This window comes from Musca domestica, unplaced genomic scaffold (genome assembly GCF_030504385.1).
Source record: "Musca domestica strain aabys unplaced genomic scaffold, Musca_domestica.polishedcontigs.V.1.1 1, whole genome shotgun sequence".
In the NCBI taxonomy this organism is placed as follows: Eukaryota; Metazoa; Arthropoda; class Insecta; order Diptera; family Muscidae; genus Musca; species Musca domestica.
This window is the reverse complement of record NW_026712114.1, coordinates 34682923-34704121: the sequence shown is the minus strand read 5'-3', so window position 1 is coordinate 34704121 and position 21199 is coordinate 34682923. Positions and strand designations below refer to the sequence as shown.

Genomic DNA, 21199 nt, shown 5'->3' with positions numbered 1-21199 from the left:
TTAATACTTTTAATCATTTGGTCCTTTTTCGAACCAAACACATTTTTCATACCCTCACACCGATAGGGACCCTTGCTAAATATAGACATTTTATCTCTTCTTCACATTTAGTACGTTTGGATGTTTTTCAGTACAAGAAAGTAGTGATTTTGTCTGATTTTTTTTTTTTTTTTTTCAAGACAAGTCCTAATATCGATTTTCAGAATTCTCGGAAAATGAACTTAAAAACGTTTGAAAAACATGCAAGGAATAGGTTTTCATCTTTCGAGTTTACTTTGGAATCTGAAAATACAAAAACCGAACATTCATACTTTTTAAATATCATAAATAACACTTTATCTGATACTTCGTTCAAATAATGGCCTACATACGAAAATATTAGAACAGATTCTACCTCTTATTCATAGAATTTTCAAAAACACAATTAATGGTGCGAAATTTGAAATTATTCCTCCAAAACTATAACATATAATTCCAAAAGGAGAGCTTCTAGTACTTTTGAGAAGTGGTTTAAGTACGAATTTTATCAAATCCTTTGTAATAATAGTAGTGACTTACATGAGAAAATTTAAGTTTCCTTGAAGTATCGAATTCTATCCTTTTAAACTTTTACATTTTTAGTAAACGAAAAAATGTAGCTAACAATTTGCCACGTCTCTTTGAAACCACTGTCTATTTTTATTAGCTCTTATTTTTTTATCTCATACTCCCAAACAAAACAAATGTAACCATCATTTCATTCACTTCTCTCTCTCTCTATATATATATTTCTCCAACCTAACTACCTGAGCAGACAACTGCTCTCAACCAGTTTTTGATATCAACAAACTGTGGATCTCCAATCGAATTGAGCGTGTGTGTTTGGAAACGAAAATCCCCCATTAAAACTCAAACAAAACCCGTCAAAACACTAGAAAAAATAACTCTCTTCCCGATGAGACGGAGTGAGTGGTGGGTAGAGTAGGTAGGTAGGTTGTTATAACACGAGAGTCGGGCGGCTCATTTAGTCTAAATTGAAACGTTCGCCGGTTAACAATTTTTTTTTGTTTAAGGAAATATTTTGTTGTAGTGTTTATTTTTTTGTTTTACTTTCTTCATTTTTTTATTTAACAAAACTTTACCGGTAAGAGAGCAACACGAAATAAAAATAAAACGGATAGAAGTGAATGACATATGAAAAATCTACGTAAATGAAATGACGTGAGAAGAAGTTAGGAAACAGGAGAGAGAGAGAAAAGAATAAGATTGATCGAACAGTGCTGTTGATTGTGTTGTAGCTGGGTTTTAACTTCTTGTTTCATCAGCTGTGTCACCTGTCATAGACTTGACATTACTTTTCATTTACTGACATACAGACAGACAGACATACATACGTACAACCTTAGATACTTAGGTACACTTACGATACACACCACATTCAATGTTGTTGAATTCATTTCTCTGATAAGATTACAATTTGTGGCATTTTTTTTTTTGCTGCTGCTGCTACACAGTTGTTGTTTGTTCGTTGTATTCTTTTTTCTTCCTCTGTACCACCACAGAGTATCTTTGATCATTTTTTGGTATTCTTCTTTGTTTTTCAGCGGAATTTTAGAAAACTAAATATAACATTTTTAACATCTTTTGAAATGCCTAGTAACTATATTGTTAACATTCTCGGTGTTTTCCTCTCTCGTTCCAGTTCGCAAAATGGACACACAACTTGTGTGGGCCCGTGATCCCGTCGAGGGTTATATCCAGTGCCGAATATCAGAAATTGGTGCTAAGGATTTTGAAGTGACACCTCTGGATCGTAAATACCCCAAACGATCATGTCACATGGACGATATATTCTCATCGTGTGATGGACCACAGGATCACGATGACAATTGTAAGTATTTGTGTTTTTGGTCTACAGCAGTGTATTTTATTATATTTTCCAAGTGTTTCATTAAATCTTCCTGCCATGGAGACAACTTTAAAAGAGTGACTCATCTAATATTATAAACAAATTAAGTGATTATTTTAAATACCCAAAATTTAACCGTGATAAAAGTAAATACAATTTACGCTGCCTTATTGGAATTTGATGGATGAAAACACATAGAAATGTGAATAATGTCATAAAAAGTCCCCGATGTTGATTGAAAGATTCTATTCATTATTATTGTGGCAAAATATATCATGTTGTTCACGTAGATAAGGATTTGGGTTTGGTTGGAATTCAAACCGATACAAGCAGCTTTTATTTCGAGTTCAACCGGATAACCCCTTAAATAAAAAAATGTTACTTTTCGAAAAAGTACGAAAAATGTTATTTTTTGGAAATCTACAAACTGTCCGTAACTATACCCAACTTCACACAACAACACTTGATGTTATGTCTGCGCATTTGTTAATAACGTAGAGAAGGAAATATACCCATTATCATTTTTGGGTCAGAATCACTCTTTGATTCAATATATGCATGAAGTATCAAAGTACAGAATCTACTGCAATTTCCTCAATTCATTTTTTTTGACCCATGGACGAACCTTATTGACAATTGGTTTATTTTTATACTCTCCGCCATACAGGGTGAGATAGAAAACTGCAACAAAGTCAAATGCCATAATTTTTACATTTTTTTTTATTTTTATTGAATGAAAGCAAAACTGTCGCAAATAGTAGCAAATTTTAGAATAAGTTTAGATTTGTTCGAATTGGTCACCTTTGGCACGAATTATGGCCTTCAAACGGCCAATGAAAGCGACACACGCTGTTCGAATTTTGCTCTGCGGTATTTTGGCCCATTCCCGGCGAAGCGATTGCTTGAGGTGATCGACACTTTGGTATTTTTTAGTGCCAACCTTGCTTTCCAAAATACTCCAGACACAACAGTCCAAAGGATTGGTATCCGGAGATTTTGGTGGTCATTGCTGAGTGCGATGGTGCTGAGTCATGTTGGAATGTCCAAGGTCTGAGGTCAAAATATTTGCGTGCCCAAGGCATTAATACACCCTTCCGAATATTTTCGCGATAATATCTGATGCCACAGTCGATTAATACGAGTAGAGAGCGACCATCGGCTATTATGGCGGCCCACACTATCACCATGACCGGCGCTTGAGTTCTGGTGGCCAACCGAATGTGCACATTTTCAGCTGACCTCTTTGGCAGGTAAACACGATGATTTTGTTTGTTCACAAACTGCTGGACAACGAATGTTTTCTCATCGGATTAAAACTAAATTTGGCAGTTCACCACTTTCGGCCACGCTAAGCAACTCTTTAGCTCTTTTGAGTCTATTTTCTTTCTGTTGCGGTGTAAGTTCTAGCACTTTTTGGAATTTCAATATAATTTCATATAATGAGCTGCCATTGGAATAATTTTAACAGTTGTCGGACGAGTGGCTTAGAAGCGACAGCAGTCTGAAGTTAGTTGCAGGTTTTTCATCTCACCCTGTAAGTGCGTCCATGTCCCAATGTGTCAATTGTAGCGTATAGACATTAGCGATAACATAGCCCCACAAAAAATAATCTACATGCTTTAAATCGTACAATATAGGTGGCCAATTGACCGGTATCAAAGTAAAATAAATCGTCTCACGATAGAGCTCACCATTTACAGTTTCTTTACGATTCGCAGCACCTTTGAATAAATATGGTCCAATAATGCCACCAGCCAATCGGATGTAACAAACTTTGACTTTTTCTGGAGGTATTAGCAGCTTTACAATGCTTCGTCCAGATCTTAGCCTAAAGTGAGCTTCGTCGCTGAACACAGGAAGTGTTCAATGAACTTTCTGAGATAAGGCCAGACGATAAAAACACCTTCTAATGAGAGGCCAAAAGTTATTCTCGTGGGAGACTCTTCTCATATCAGTCCCAAAAGTGTTTTTATAGAAGATCAGGAAGATTTCTCACAAATGTCAGAAGGTCTTCGCAAAGAAGACCAGACTGTTTTCACCCAGAAGACCAGACGATTTTTTCATAGAAAACTCAGGTGGCCACAGGGTCTTCTCAAAAAAGGACGGTAGCTATTCTCACAGAATATTACAACATTTTCCCATAGAAGACGAGAAGGTCTTATATTTTCCTGCAAGACCGTAAATCTTCTCATAGAAGAGCGGAAGTCCTTTACATAGAAGAGCGAAATTCCGTATCATAGAAGACACCTTTGTAATTTTTCTCTTCCTGTTGTTTTCTTGTAGAAATCAAAAATTGTGAAGATGTACAAATAATTTTCCTAGATAGCTAAAAATAAATCCATTGCCCCCTGTTCCTACTCATTTCCGTTTATTCCTTTTTTGGCTAAGTTTAAATATTTTGACCGTATTCGGTTTATTCTCAACAATATCTGCATAATGCAAACAAATTTAAAATTGTTTATTATGGATTTGATTTGATATACCATCATATTTTCCTTCCCACTCTACAAACTATGTCAGTTTATACAGACAGTCCGAAAGTTTGACCGATATGCTGCAATGAATTGTAACAATAGCCGTAGAGCGCAGAAAAATAAAACTTTGTTAGATATGGGGCCATGCTCGAAAGCATAATGTGAATGCATGTTTACTTCCAACGACCGACCGACCGACCAACTGACTGACAGTCGGGCAAGTTAAACAACAGTGTGGTGGCCGGATAATCATGTTTGACTTTAGGAGTTTTTCTCCCCTACCCATTACCCATCACTTTTCTATTGTCATCCATTTTTTTTTTTTTGTGATCACCATTACCACCGGCATCATCATCATCATTTTCATCCTCGGAAGAGTTGTGGTATTACTGCAATAATGCAATTGTGTTGTGAAGTTGTGTGTTGTTTGGGTAGCTTTTTCCAGTTTTAATATGACTCCATTTTTCCATTTCAATAATGTGTTTCTCTATTTTGCATTATTTGTGTGCGGAGTAGCAGAATTGCAAGCTTTCTTTCAGTCATCCATCCATCCACCCATTTAGTCATTCATTGGTTATTCATGTTTTCTGTTGTGGAAAATTATGATAATTTCGTGTTATTATGCACGATTTATTCGTTTAGATTTGAACTTTTTTCTAATTTCAGTCTTTTTTATTGGCAAATTTATTATGTCTTCTTCTTTAGGCATTTGTGCTATGGTATATGGTTATAGTTTGGAGATGTCATGCAAATTTTTGCAACAATTTTTTAATAAGCGTTGAAATGAAATCATATTAAAGTCGGATGGATTAGATATTAGTGTGTATGGAATTGCTAATTGGAAATCGGAGTTTTAAACACTACTTTAATGGAGAACTGTTTTTACAACTATTAAGATTTTGAATGGTAGAAAATTTATTTTATTTTTCAAATCGGATAGCAGTTGTTTTGATAATAACCGTAGAATTCAGAAATTAAACAATTAAACAAGAAATTAAATTCAATTATATTGAATTTGAATTTAAATCAATTAAAATAATGGTATTTTTTTACGAAATTTTTATTGAAGATCTCAAATTCTAACTAAAACCGCACGCAAGTAGGCTGAACAATTTTCAAGTTTTTGTGGGAAATTTTCAAAGACGTGTCCCTATCAGATCACCGAAAAATTCGCTCGAATATATATATATCCACTCACTTTCACTCTTAAAGCAACTTTTGTTCTATTTGAGCGATTCTGCCCTCACTCTAATTTTTCAAACAGGAGTGACTACACAAAACAAAGTAGCAATCCTGCTCGCGAGCAAGTTTCGCTCCCGAGTGATATTGCGAAAATCTGTGCACTGGTCAAAATATTATCCGAAATCTCTTATTACCATTCATTATCGGTCGATACTTCTGAAACATACAGGGTGAGTTAAAAAAAACTGCAACAAAGTCAAACGCCATAATTTAATTTTTTTTTTTTTTCAAATTTTATAATAAGTTCACATTTGTTCGAATTGGTCACCTTTGGCACGAGTTATGGCCTTCAAACGGCCAATGAAACCGTCACACGCTGCCCGAATGTTATTCTGCGGCATTTTGACCCATTCTCGGCAAAGCACTTGCTTGAGGTGATCGACACTTTGGTACCTTTTTGTGTCAACCTTGCTTTCAAAAATACTCCAGACACATTAGTCCAACGGATTGATATCCGGAGATTTTGGTGGCTATTGTGCACTCAAAATGAAACGAGGAACCTCCTTTTGTAACCATTCTTGGGAGCCGCGTGCTGAGTGCGATGGTGCTGAGTCCTGTTGCAATGTTCAAGGTCTGCAGCCAAAATGATTGCGTGTCCAAGGCTTTAATACACTCTCCAGAATATTTTCGTGATAATATTCGGCATTTATTCTGATGACATGGTCGATTAATACGAGTGGAGAACGACCACACCATTACCATGACCGGCGCTTGAGTTCTGGTTGCTAACCGAAATTGCACATTTTCAGCTGACCTCTTTGGCAAGTAAACAAACTGCTGGACAAACGAATGTTTTCTCATCGGAGAAAACCAAATTCGGCAGTTAACCACTTTGGGATAAGCGAATCAGCTCTTTTGAATCTAAATTCTTTCTGTTGCGGTGTAAGTTCTTGCACTTTTTGAAATTTCAATGGCTTTACCCCGAGCTCATTTTTCCATATTTGCCGAATGGAATATTGTGATATGTTCAGCTTACGAGCCATTTTTTGGGCACCGCGACGCGGGTTTCGATCAATTCGCTTCATTACTTTTCGAACCATTTCTGCTGATGTTGCTGTTTCGTTACCAGTATCACGGTAACGAGCAATGGTACGAGACACAAAAGATTTATTCACATTTAAATGCTGGAGTGCTCTAACGATAGCCACTTGTGGTTTTCTAGCCAAATATAAAGAAATCACGCTTGAATTCCATCACGAATAATTTTGTTTTTCTGGAAAATTCTCACCAAAATGCTTTTTTTGTACGCTTGTAAACAATATAATGAGCTGTCACTGGAATAATTTAACAGCTGTCGGACGAGTGGCTTAGAAATGTAGTTGGTTGCAGTTTTTTTCAAGAAAGCAATCTTAAGCTGAAAATGTTCACAAAAATCAAAACAAATTTGTCAACAAGGGACATATTTGACAAAAGTTTGGGCAACATAAGTGTTTCTCAAACATTGTTAAAAAAATGTTATGACAAAATATTTGTATAATATTATTCCTGGTATGTTGGGTTCAGCTTTAAGCTAAAATCAAAAAATATCATATGAAATCTCCACCGCTAAACGGTAAAGTTGAAGATATCACATAGGGTACCAGTAGTCGTCACTTTTAGGATTTTTGCGTTTTTTTATCGCTCACCATTCTGAGTGGAACTTTTCAATTATTACAAAGTTAATTTATTCAGATTCGAAATTTTGTATAGTTTTTTAATAATAAAGTTTTAAAAACTTTTTTTAATTTCATAAATTTGTAGTTTTATTAAAACAATGCTTTTTTGCCAGTAGTCGGCACCACTTGCCAATTGTCGATATGGCATACCGATTTCTTTGTAAGAATAATTAATAATAATAATAAATTAATTAATTAAAATATAATATTTTTGTTTAGTTAAACTGATTCGATATCTTTATTGTACTTTTCTTAAGAATATGGATTGTTGAGGACCTTCACAGACAAAAATTTAATTTTTATTAGAATAAATCATCTTTTCTTAGCGAAATTCTACACAAAAATAGCTGACAATATATTTGAAATAAACAAAATACATTTAGTTAAAATAGTTTCATTTATTTGGGCTTAAAAATAAAAAGTGCCGACTACTGGGACATGCCGAACTTAGGCACACTTACCCTACTAACAAAAATTTTTTAAATCGTTCATGCAATTTATAAGCAGTTCAAACTGTGATGTGCCTGTCATTCCGTTATAATTCATCTATATGTCGCACTCTACATACATATGTAGGTATGTACGTTCATTTCGATATGAAGAAGAAATTTAAAGCAAATTTGTTATAAAAATAAATTGGGTTAAATGTCTAAACGATGTGACTATATTGTTGCCTAGCTAGCAGACTGGCTGGTAGACTGTCGTTCTGACATAGTAAAATTGTTTTCTAAAAAAAAACAGAAAAAAAATAAAATTGGTATTATGTAGATCACGTTTCGGTTTATATCCATTTTTGACGATTTCTTCCAGTCATTTCGTTTGTTGACTTGACTATCAGCAGTAGCAGCGGTGGAGACTGATTGGCTGACTGTTGGCTGAATGCGGTAAATGCGACGATTTTGGGGACAAAACTAGACAAAAACAAAAATAAAGTCAATGAATTCTTAATGAACAATTTGTGTATGGATTTCTTCAACGTCATCGGTGCTGGCTGCTTCTTCCTTCCTTCCATGTTCTGTTATTGTCGCTGTTGTTAACTTGGTTTTAGAAATGTCACGTTTTTTGTTTTCTGTTTCAATCTCTCCAGCATGAATTTGTAATGTCGATATAGAAAATGACGATAACTTCTTGAGTAGAAGGAAGTGGCAAAGATATTCATTGTTAAGGTTTTTAGTTTTGTATGTACTCTTGGCAATCCATGGGCCTTCCTATGTATGAACGTATAGGTATATTGTAAAATGTATATGGAAATATCTTTTGTTTACTTACAAATTAAAATAAGACATAAAACTACTCCACTTTTACTATTGTTTTGCTTCCAATAGAAATTGAATGAAATGTAGAGTAGAGTAGAAAAAAAAAACAAAAGAAATAATGAAATGAAATGCCAAAGTGAATTGCTACTTATGCATAATCAGCACATTTTTATTTTTGATGGTTATGGTTTATTTTTGGCTTGTTTTGGCATTAATTTTAAAATGACAATATTTTATGAAGACCAGTTAACGTTTGAAAAAATAAGTATATTAATTAGAATAATAGCAGTTGGGTAAATGAATATTTAAATTAATTTTCATTTCGAATTTTTGCATAGACGAAATAGGTTAAGTGTTCCTAACGTCACCATGTCTAAGTATATTTAAATTCAAATAAATAAAAAATTTTATATTACTAAATTTTATAATAATCTTATATTAACTTCGAAGATGTTGTTTGTGTAAAATACCATTGAGAAAATGGCGCAAATAAATTCATCGTCGTATAGCCACCATATAACAGTTCTTCCCAATATTCGGTATTTTGATGATTTTAGCTGCATTTTCAACCGTATTATCTCAAACTTGGTATTGGGAGTTCGCAATAGAGACCATCTTCTTTAGCAGATAATTGACTGCCAAGATCCACTTTTCGTATAGGCCCATATAACGGAAAGACCTGATGTTATGTATTTTAAAAAATTATAATGGCATTTTTCAAGGGGATTTTTTACATTTTGCAAGTAGTTTCCAAATAGTGGAGGGTATTAAAAGTTTATATTTTGTCAGGGGGTCTTTTTCAGAACTAGTATGCATATTCTTAAGAAAAAACATTGTAGAGACATCGAATTGAAAGGTCTTGTACTTATATTAGAATTAAAAATATTCATCTTCCTTCTTTTTAAATATTTAAAAACTTTCTAAAGTACTCTTAAGGCAATATACTATTGTTAATTTTTATAATTATGCAATTTTTCTGAAGAAAAAATGCATTTGAAAAAAAAAGAAAACACTTAAAATATTTTGATTTACTATAGAATTTAATTTTTAGACTGATTATCCATTATTAGTCATATTCTTAAACTGAATTTAAACTTTAAAATGAGTATGGCGAACTTTCCGAGTACAGTATAACACAGGTCGTAAGGTCGGCAGAGATTTGAAATACCGATCATGATCAAATATTTTGTATAACACCACTTCATAAAAAGTATAGTTTGTGAATACCGTTTTTAGCTTTTTGGATTGTGTTCATTGGAGCACCCATATTTGGCCCTGAGAACTTCAACATAGTTATTAACGAATCAATATCGAATTTCAACAAACTCAGCATATCTTAATATTTTCATACCCTCTGCCTTAAAACACCTTGGTAGACCCCATAAACTACAGGGTGAGATGAAAAACTGCAACCAACTTCAGACTGCTGTCATTTCTAAGCCACTCGGCCGACACCTGTTAAAATTATTCCAGTGACAGCTCAAGCGTACAAAAGCATTTTGGTAAGAATTTTCCAGAAAAAAGTTAAACGTAATGGAATTCAAGCGCGATAGTGTGATTTCTTTAAATTTGGCTGGAATACCACAAGTGGCTATCGTTCGAGCACCCCAGCATTTAAATGTAAATAACTCTTTCGAGAGAACATATCGCAATATTCCATTCGGCAAATATTGAAAAATGAGCTCGGGTAAAGCCATTGAAATTCCAAAAATTGTAAGAACTTACACCGCAACAGAAAGAAAATAGACTCAAAAGAGCTAAAGATTGCTTCACTTGACCGAAAGTGGTGAACTGCCGAATTTGGTTTCCGATGAGAAAACATTCGTTGTCCAGCAGTTTGTAAGAAAATGATCGTGTTTACTTGCCAAAGAGGTCAGCTGAAAATGTGCTCCTTCGGTTGGCTACCAAAACTCAAGCGCCGCCCATGGTGATGGTGTGAGCCACCATAACAGTCGATGGTCGCTCTCCGCTCGTATTAATTGACCGTGGCATTCCGAAGGGTATATTAAAGCCTTGGGCACGCAAACATTTTGGCCGCAGACCTTGGACATTCCAACAGGACTCAGCACGCGCCACCAGAATGATTTCAAAATGAGGCTCTTCGCTTCATTTCCAGGGCACAATGGTCACCAAAATCTCCGGATATCAATCCGTTGGACTATTGTGTCTGAAGTATTTTGGAAAGCAAGGTGGACACTAAAAAATACCAAAGTGTCAATCACCTCAAGAAAGAGCTTCGCCGGGAATGGGCCAAAATACCGTAAAGCAACATTTGAGCAGCGTGTGATGGTTTCATTGGCCCTTTGAAGGCCATAATTCATGCCAAAGGTGATCAAATCGAACAAATCAAAACTTATACTAAAATTTTATGCTATTTCCGACATATTTTGCTTTCATTGAATAAAATTAAAAAAAAATGTGAAAATTATGGCGCTTGACTTTGTTGCAGTTTTTTTATCTCACCCTGTAATCGGTCTCATTGATTCGAAGTTGTTCCTTATAATGGTTGTAAAAACCATTCCTACCCCTAACTTAGTGTAATTTACCTCCTTTCTTTTAATTCGAGTCTTTATGTTAAAATGCTAATTTTCATTTGATTAAAAAGCAATCGTTATTTATGATCTCAAATTAAAATATTTTGTTGTTGTTGTTCATTTCAGGTGAATTAATGCTACTAAACGAAGCCACATTTTTGGATAATTTAAAGACACGTTATTACAAGGACAAAATCTATGTGAGTAACAAAACAACTTTCCATTAAAATTCACATTTGAAATATAATATTACCCAACTTTATTGACTTGTTCTATTTACAGACATATGTGGCCAATATTTTAATAGCCATAAATCCCTATCGTGAAATTACAGATCTCTATGCACCTGCAACTATTAAAAAATATAATGGACGTTCCTTGGGTGAATTGCCGCCCCATGTATTTGCCATAGGTAATGGGGAAAGAAATTCTAATTTTTAATCAAATTCTGACTGATTTGATTTTTCTATTTTTAGCTGATAAGGCTATACGCGATATGCGCGTATACAAAGAATCCCAATCGATCATTGTCTCTGGTGAATCTGGAGCTGGTAAAACAGAATCAACAAAATATCTATTGAAATATTTGTGTCATTCGCATGACAGTGCCGGTCCCATAGAGCAAAAAATCTTAGATGGTATGGTTTACATTTAAAATTTAAAAACGTATCCTTCCTTTAAATTACTGCATTTGCCTTTTCAGCCAATCCTGTCCTGGAAGCCTTCGGTAATGCCAAAACAACACGCAACAACAATTCATCACGTTTTGGTAAATTCATTGAAGTTCACTACGATGCTAAATGTCAAGTGGTCGGTGGTTATATTTCCCATTATCTGCTCGAGAAAAGTCGTATCTGTTCTCAAAGCGCTGAGGAACGTAACTATCATGTATTCTATATGCTCTTGGCTGGAGCGCCACAACAATTGCGTGATAAATTAAGCTTAGGCAAACCAGATGATTATCGGGTAAGTGGTAGAAGTAGGTAGCATAGCCGGAACCACCATCTTCACCTTCGTCTCCGTGGCAATTATTTAATATGTTATCTTGGTTTTGTTTTAATATCTTCTCCCGTGATTAGATGTTTGCATTCTTTACGTCATTAGTCAGTTGTTTTCTTCTTCTGTTTTTAATTTTTTTGAAGGCGTTGGGTGGGTGGTGGAAATTACAAATTTGTTTGATTAAGACAACAGATTGAGTATTTAAGATAAGGAGAGAATGGTATTTTCCTTAGTTATATAATTGTTTGTTTATTTGCTTTAAGTTTATTTTTAAACATTTTATCGAATCAGCGTAATGTTTGAGGTCATTTTTGTATCTTAACACACATGTTTGACATTGTTTGTTCATTTTGAAACTAACGCTTGTCATGTTGCCAGACAAAAAGGGATCGTGTTAATGTTTGCAGACGTGAAGATTTGATAATATGAATAAATATTTAATTGACCTTTAATGGCCTAGATCTAAATTTAATAAGGTTATACCCCCCAGGTCAGTTGTTCATCTTGCAGAACTTCAACTAAATGGCAATTTGATGATTGTAATTTTTTTATTGATTTTCCAAATAATATTCATTTCGTTTTATATTTAATTTTTCATAAAAAAATCACATAGTTGGAAAGCTTAGGACATGTATGACTCTCTTAGACTTTGTTGAGGTTTCTTTCGTCAATGATCGGATTTAGGAGCATAATTCTCGACAATGAGATGTTAAAAATTATTTTTAAAAGTGTCAATGCAATTTTGTATTCGAAGGGAGACTCGTTGAGGTTGTCTAAATAAATTTAGACTCATTTGGCAAGTCCATGCCATAGAATCAAGACTGGATTGGATATCTGCACAACATCCAACCAGACAGTTGATGTGATTTTTGACAGAATGAAAACCAGAACCGCAAACTCTTCGAACTCATGGAGAATAGTGTGAACCTTGGAGAACATAGCTTCGGGGCTTGTCACAGATTTACATTTTTTTTTAATTTTATTGAATGAAAGCAAAAAATGTCGGAAATAGCATGAAATTTTAGAATAAGTTTAGATTTGTTCGAATTGGTCACCTTTGGCACGAATTATGGCATTTAAACGGCCAATGAAACCGTCACACGCTGCCCGAATCTTGCTTTACGGTATTTTGGCCCATTCCCGGCGAAGCGCTTGCTTGAAGTGATTGACACTTTGGTATTTTTTAGTGCCAACCTTGCTTTCCAAAATACTCCAGACACAATAGTCCGACGGATATTTTGGTGGTCATAGTGCGCTGGAAATAAAGCGAGGAACCTCATTTTGTAACCATTCTTGGGTGGTGCGTGCTGAATGCAATGGTGTTGAGTCCTGTTGGAATGTCCAAGGTCTGCGGCCAAAATGTTTGGTTGCCCAAAGCTTTAATACACCCTCCAGAATATTTTCGCGATAATATTCGGCATTTATTCTGTCGATTAATACGAGCGGGGGGTCAGCTGTTATAGCGACCCACACCATCGCCATGGCCGGCGCATAAATTCTGGTGGCCAACCAAAGGTGCACATTTTCAGCTGACCTCTTTGGCAAGTAAACACGATCATTTTGTTTGTTTACAAACTGATGCACAACGAATGTTTTCTCATCGGAGAAACCCAAATTAGGCAGTTCACCACTTTCGGCCAAGCAAAGCAACTTTTTAGCTCTTTTGAGTCCATTTTCTTTCTGTTGCGGTGTAAGTTCTTGCAATTTTTAGAATTTAAATGGCTTTACTCCGAGCTCATTTTTCAATTTTTGCCGAATGGAATATTGCGATATGTTCAGCTCACAAGCCATTTTTCGACCACTGCGGCGCTGGTTTCGACAAGTCGCTTCTTTACTTTCCGAACCATTTCTACAGATGTTGCTGTTTTCTTCCGTTCACTTCCTTAACGCCGGGCTAGGATACTAGTATCACGGTAACAAGCGATGGTACGAGACACAAAAGATTTATTCACATTTAAATGCTGATGTTCTCTAACTATAGCCACTTGTGGTATTCTAGCCAAATATAAAGAAATCACACAATCACGCTTGAATTCCATCACGAATAGCTTTTTTTTTCTGGAAAATTCTTACCAAAATGCTTTTGTACGCTTGTAAACAATATAATGAGCTGTCACTGGAATAATTTTAACAGCTGTCGGACGAGTGGCTTAGAAATGACAGCAGTCTGAATTTGGTAGCAGTTTTTTCATCTCACCCTGTACACAAGAGTTATTTAAAATATTTAAAATAACTATAAAAACAAGACAATTTTTGCCCTTATGTATATCTCGGAGAAGAATATCTGAGTACCATTGGTCGCATCCACTGGTTGCACATTGACAATCGCTTTAATAGACCAGTAGAATGCCTGCAAAATATACTACAAATTTGGGCCAAGAAATATTAAACATTAGGACTGTCCTATCCCTTTAAAGAGAGTGCGGACCCTGGAATAGAAGAATAATAGTTCTGAAGGTCAGTAGTGTGACATTTTCTTGTAGTTTCAATGAAGATGTCTTTGCCTTTGACAGGATTTTTTATTTTTTTAGTATTGCATTTGGTTTCTTAAAAAATGGTTCAATTTGCTTCGACAAAGTTTTATTTGTCAAACAGGATTTTTAACCGTCTGTGGGCCTTCGATTGATTTAAAATATGGATAGATGATTTAAAGTGTTAAAGGTTGAGGAAAAAGCTTTTGGGGTTAAAGTATTATTAAGATGAATTCATTTCATTTTTCATTTTTTTCTTCCAGTATCTCTCCGGCTGTACACAGTATTTTGCCAATGGCAAAACTGAACAACTAATACCATCGACACAGAAATCGGCTTCACATCTGAAAAATGGACCACTTAAGGATCCCATTATTGATGATTATAATCATTTCCAAAATTTGGACAAAGCACTAGGGCGTCTTGGTTTGAGTGAAGTACAAAAATTAGAAATTTACTCTTTGGTTGCAGCTGTACTGCATTTGGGCAATATTTCCTTTGAAGAGATACCCGATGATGTGCGTGGAGGTTGTCAGGTTTCTCAGTCATCCGAAAAATCATTGACCACAACATGTCGTTTGCTGGGTGTGGATCCAGATGAGTTAAGGCAGGCGTTGGTTTCCAGAGTAATGCAAAGCAAAGGAGGCGGTTTCAAGGGGACAGTGATAATGTAAGTGATTTTTGGAATTTTCTCTAGTAAACAAAACTTCATATGTTTTTTAATTGCTTCTCAGGGTACCTCTTAAAATCTATGAAGCATCAAATGCACGCGATGCCTTGGCCAAGGCCATTTACAGCCGTCTCTTCGATCGCATTGTGGCTTTAATCAATCAAAGCATACCCTTCCAAGCGTCCAACTTCTACATTGGCGTTTTAGATATTGCTGGTTTTGAATATTTCACTGTGAATTCCTTTGAACAGTTCTGTATTAATTACTGTAATGAAAAGTTGCAGAAATTCTTTAACGACAACATTTTGAAAAATGAACAAGAATTGTACAAACGTGAAGGTCTTAATGTTCCTGAGATTACCTTTACCGATAATCAAGATATTATTGATCTTATTGAAAACAAATCAAACGGTATCTTCACCTTATTGGACGAGGAAAGTAAACTGCCAAAACCTGCAGCTGTACATTTTACCACCGAAGTACATAAGGCATGGTCAAATCATTTCCGTTTGGGCTTGCCGCGGTCATCGCGTCTCAAGGCTCATCGTACGCTGCGCGATGAGGAAGGTTTCTTGGTGCGTCACTTTGCCGGAGCTGTGTGCTATAATACTGAACAATTTATTGAGAAAAATAATGATGCTCTGCATGCATCTCTCGAGGGTTTGGTTCAAGAATGTGAAAATCCTCTTTTGAAATCATTGTTTTCCTCGGGAACAACATCTGTGAGAGGCAAATTAAATTTCATTTCTGTTGGTTCGAAGTTTAAAACACAATTGGCTGAATTAATGGAAAAACTGGAAAAGAATGTGAGTAAACTTTTAATGAGTAATTTCGAAAAATATTTTTTATTTATTATTATCTTTTTTGTAGGGCACCAATTTTATACGTTGCATTAAGCCCAATAGCAAAATGATTGACCGCGAATTTGAAGGCGGTCTGGCCTTGGCACAACTGAAATGTTCTGGTACGATTTCCGTATTGGAATTAATGGAACATGGTTATCCATCACGTGTACCATTTTCCGATCTCTATAATATGTATAAATCATTCTTGCCACCTGAATTAGCAAAACTGCCAGCTCGTACCTTCTGCGAGGCTATGTTGCAATCTTTGAACTTAAGTTCCAAAGATTTTAAATTTGGTATAACCAAGGTATTTTTCCGGCCCGGCAAATTTGTAGAATTTGATCGCATTATGAAATCGGATCCAGAAAATCTTTTGGCAATTGTTGCCAAAGTTAAGAAATGGCTGATACGTTCTAGATGGGTAAAATCAACCTTGGGAGCAGTTTGTGTAATAAAATGTAAGTAGATTCGAATTAAAGAAAATCTAATCAAATTAATATTTTATTTTTTTCCACATAGTACGCAATCGCATTAAATATCGTAATAAATGTGTTTTGGTCATACAAAGCACGGTACGTGGCTTTTTGGCTCGCAAACATCATCGCCCCCGCTTCCAGGGTATTTCTAAAATCAATAAAATTCGTTCAAATGCCGAAAAGACCATTGAAATTGCCGGTGGCTTGAAGAACGGTCGTGAAGTTATTCTAAATGAAGTGGCCGAAATTGAACGTCAAATTGATGAAAGTATACGCAAGATTAAGGTGTGTTTTGATAGTTGCAGTTTATGTTACAATTATAAATGTAAATGACTTTGTTTGTTTTGTTTCTTCAGATGAACGAGAAAATTGCTCCACGTGAAATTGATGGCATGTACACAAATATTATGGCGAATATGAATAAGATCACGGTGGATTTGAATAGTAAACTTAAGGTATGCATCAACTATATATTCTTTTGATGGATTTTTTTAATGAAGACATTGATAATCTTATTAATCCTCCAATGTTAGATTGGTCGGTTTAAACCTAACGTCATGTTTGACTATTTTAATAGTCAAATTAACATGAGAAAATTAGACCCAATATATGGGGGATATACCTAAATTAAACATTATGGAAATAATATTCACGCTTGCGCTTAGATCCTCTATCCTCATCTAGGATCCTCTATATAGAGAAGATCCTCTTTATAAAGAAGACGTTTATCTGTCTAAGTAGCCAAAATCCTTAAGGAGCCCTGTTTGTCATTTAAAAAATCTGGGCAACAGTAGGTGGAGGCTCACCCCACCAAAAAAATATGTATTTTTGCCCACAATCCAATCATCTTTTAGAGTGTTTCAAGGCTGTAATGCTTCGAAGATCACATGTTGTAAAAAAACAATTATTGATTGTGCGTTTGTTAAAAATAAACCTTCTTAGAAATAGCAAATGTCCTGATGTGAACCTGTACGTCATTTTTAGGAACAGTGGAAAAGAAGAAATTTATTTGTAAAAAGACGGAGACGGAACTGCATCTTTAATATCGAAATTTTTTCTACGTGGACGGATTGCAATTCAGTTCCTTTGATCGTGATCTAGCCATGTTTTTGGGTGTTCTTAGTGATTTAAAAGTCATCCACCATATATTTCATTTTTATACCCTTCACCATACATAATATGGAGGTTATATTAAGTTCGTCATTCCGTTTGTAACTCATCGAAATAATAAGTTTAGACCCAACAAAGTGTATATATTCTTGATCAGCGTAAAATTCTAAGACGATTTAGCCCTGTCCATCTGTACGTCTTTTGTAATAACGCTAGAGTCAAAACGAATTAAGATAGAAAGCTAAAACTTTGCACAGATCTGTCTTTCGTCTGCAGTCAGGTCAAGTTCGAAGATGGGCTATACGGTCCAAGATATCGTATAGCCCCGATATAACGGTACCCCGATATTCGGTATTTTAATGATTTTAACCACATTTCTAACACAAGGAGTTCTTTGTGAGCACTTTACCCCCTGAAAGAGAACTGTCTATATAGGTTCACGATATCGTATATCCCCCATATCATGGTCCCCCGATATTCGGTATTATGATGATTTACCCACATTTTTCAATGGAATTGTCTGAAATTCCACACGGGGAGTTCATTGTGAGTACTTTATCCCCTGAAAGAGAATTGTCTATATAAGTCCACAATATCGTATATCCCCCATATAACGGTACCCCCCGATGTTCGGTATTTTGATGATTTTAGCTACATTTTCCAATGGAATTATCTAAAAATCTGCAGAAGTTCCTTGTGAGTACTTTATCCCCTGTAAATTAATTATCTTTATGGGTCCAAGAATCGTATAGCCCCCATATAACGGTACCCTCCCCCAATATTCGGTATTTTGATGATTTTAGTCACATTTTTCAACAGAATTGTCTGAAATTCTACACAAGTAGTTCTTTTTGAGTACTTTACCCCACACATAGATTTGTCTACATAGGTTCACAATATCGTATATCCCCACAAATATCGGCACCTTCCGATATTCGGTATTTTTAAGATTTTAACAGCATTTTTGAATGGATTTAATGTTTTTGAAAATTTCTTAATTCGTTTCAAATGGTGGAGTTTATTCAAAGTTCGGCCCGGCCGAACTTGCTGCTTTTTTACTTGTTATATAATATAATTTATTTATTTTATATATTTCAATCAAATATAATTTTTTATAGGAACAACAACAGGCTGAAGAGCAGGAGCGTTTGCGTAAGATTCAAGAAGCTTTGGAAGCCGAACGTCGTGCTAAAGAGGAAGAAGAGCGACGTTTGCGTGAGGAAGAAGACAATAAACGGCTGTAAGTATAATTTTCCAAAATGCAAGTACTTAAGAAAATATACTATAATTATATACATAATATGTATATATAATTACAGCAAGGCAGAAATGGAGTCTCGTCGCAAGGCTGAAGAAGTGCAACGTCTTAAACAAGAAGAAGAGGATCGTAGAGCTGCTCTGGCACTACAGGCACAATTAGAAAAAGAGGCAATAGACGATGCTAAATATCGACAACAATTGGAACAAGAACGACGGGATCATGAATTGGCATTGAGATTGGCTACTGAGTCCAATGGACAAGTAGAAGACAGTCCGCCAATGATAAGAAAGTAAGTAGAACGACAATCTTAGAATTGGATTTCGAAAATTACTCTATGTAAATAGCTTAAAAATATGGAAAAAGCTATAAACCACAAATGCACCTGTGTTCTTGTCCTTTTGTACAAAAATTGTATTGGAGGAAGTATTGTTATTATTTATTAATATTTTATTTTTATTTTAAACACACAAAATTCTGTAATTTGTCCAATTTTTACGTTTTTTTTTTTTATTATTTAAAATTTTGTATTTTGTATATTTTTTATTTACAATGTTTTCTTCCTTCGGCCGAACAAAATCACCCTATATCCACACAACAAAATTCCAAAACAAACAAAATTCCACATTATGTATTATTTTGGTTTCTCTTTTTGCAACAGTGGTCAAACGGATATGTCGCCAGTGGGTCCAAATAAACTGATCAGGTATATACCACAAATAAGTACAACAAAAACAAACTACACCAATCTTTCTATCCCCCTTTTTATTGCTTTCCCTATTCCAATAAACTAAGCAAACAACATATTAACAAATAGGTTATGATCTACAACAACAACAAAAAAACTAATTTATTTTATTGTCACTTTTACTAATCTCTTCTTCACAATTTGCCACCACCGAACAATCACAAAACATAAAATATAAAATAACAAATTTAAAAAGTTTTACCAGAGATGTTTCCGAATTAGCATCTCGTTATTTAAGACAGAAGTGAGTTTCAGGTTCTTTTACGCCACAAAATTTAGTCTTTGGTAGATTTTTCATAGATTATTTCAAATCATCATATTTTCGTTTCTTCGTTAAATAGTAATATTTCGATTTCAACAAATTTCAGTAGTCGTAGAACATAACTAACATTTTTTTAGAAAAAAAAATCATAATTATTGTTTTCTTTACATTTTTGTATATACATATTTGTTTTCAACATTTTAATTTTAATCGAATCAATTTTGTAATTAATCAACAAGGTAGAAGGTTTCTTTATTTTTCATTTTGGTTTACTGACAACATTAATGCATTTCACATGTTTTTTGTTTCATTGAAAATATTGACTTTGCTTTGTAACAAATTTCTAACTGATTTAATTTCTTTTATGTTATTTCAATGTAAACCTCAAAAAAAAAAAAAACAAGATCTGAAAATGTTCGTGCTCAACAACAGGCTTTGGGAAAACAAAAATACGATTTATCAAAATGGAAATATTCGGAACTGCGTGATGCAATTAACACTTCCTGTGATATTGAATTGCTTGAGGTAAGTAAAATTGACATAATAATACAGGGTGAGAAAAAAAGCTGCAACAAAGTCAAAAGCCATAATTTTTCAATTTTATTGAATGATAGCAAAAAATGTCGGAAATAGCATCAAATTTTAGAGTAAGTTTAGATTTCTTCGAATTGGACACCTTTGGCACGAATTATGGCCCTCAACGGCCAATGAAACCGTCACACGCTGCCCGAATGTTGCTTCGCGGTATTTTGGCCCATTCCCGGCGAAGTGCTTGCTTGAGGTGACCGACACTTTGGTATTTTTTAGTGCCAACATTGCTTTCCAAAATACTCCAAACACAATAGTCCAACGGATTGGTATCCGGAGATTTTGGTGGGTATTGTGGAAATGAAGCGAATAACCTCATTTTTAACCATTCTTGGGTGGCGCGTGCCGAGTCCGGTTGGAATGTCCAAGGTCTGCGGCCAAAATGTTTGCGTGCCCAAGGCTTTAATACACCCTCCAGAATATTTTCGCGATAATATTCGGCATATATTTTGATGCCACGGTCGATTAATACGAGCGGAGAACGACCATCGGCTGTTATGGCGGTCCACACCATCACCATGGCCGGCGCGTGAGTTCTGGTGGCCAACCGAAGGTGCACATTTTCAGCTGACCTCTTTGTACAACGAATGTTTTCTCATGGGAGAAAACCAAATTCGGCAGCTCACCACTTTCGGCCAAGCAAAGCAACTCTTTAGGTCTTTTGTGTCTATTTTCTTTTCGTTGCCGTGTAAGTTCTTGCACTTTTTTGGAATTACAATGGCT

At 35.1% G+C, this 21199-nt stretch overlaps 1 protein-coding gene across 3 annotated transcripts in view; it reads left to right on the top strand.

Annotated features, from left to right (window-relative positions):
- Positions 1 to 21199, top strand: part of LOC131802249 (myosin heavy chain 95F) — a 55479-nt gene that overhangs the window by 32243 nt on the left and 2037 nt on the right. The window contains exons 2-16 of one of the 3 annotated variants that reach the window (XM_059122135.1): positions 1682 to 1870; positions 11176 to 11249; positions 11332 to 11461; positions 11526 to 11687; positions 11753 to 12015; positions 14783 to 15189; positions 15254 to 15995; positions 16060 to 16492; positions 16554 to 16795; positions 16867 to 16965; positions 18739 to 18860; positions 18940 to 19170; positions 19540 to 19584; positions 19823 to 19870; positions 20293 to 20413. In XM_059122135.1, coding sequence (XP_058978118.1) covers positions 1682 to 1870; positions 11176 to 11249; positions 11332 to 11461; positions 11526 to 11687; positions 11753 to 12015; positions 14783 to 15189; positions 15254 to 15995; positions 16060 to 16492; positions 16554 to 16795; positions 16867 to 16965; positions 18739 to 18860; positions 18940 to 19170; positions 19540 to 19584; positions 19823 to 19870; positions 20293 to 20413 — 3308 coding nt within the window. The remainder of the gene's footprint in view (positions 1 to 1681; positions 1871 to 11175; positions 11250 to 11331; positions 11462 to 11525; positions 11688 to 11752; positions 12016 to 14782; positions 15190 to 15253; positions 15996 to 16059; positions 16493 to 16553; positions 16796 to 16866; positions 16966 to 18738; positions 18861 to 18939; positions 19171 to 19539; positions 19585 to 19822; positions 19871 to 20292; positions 20414 to 21199) is intronic. The other 2 variants (XM_059122140.1, XM_059122147.1) reach the window with 2 other exon arrangements.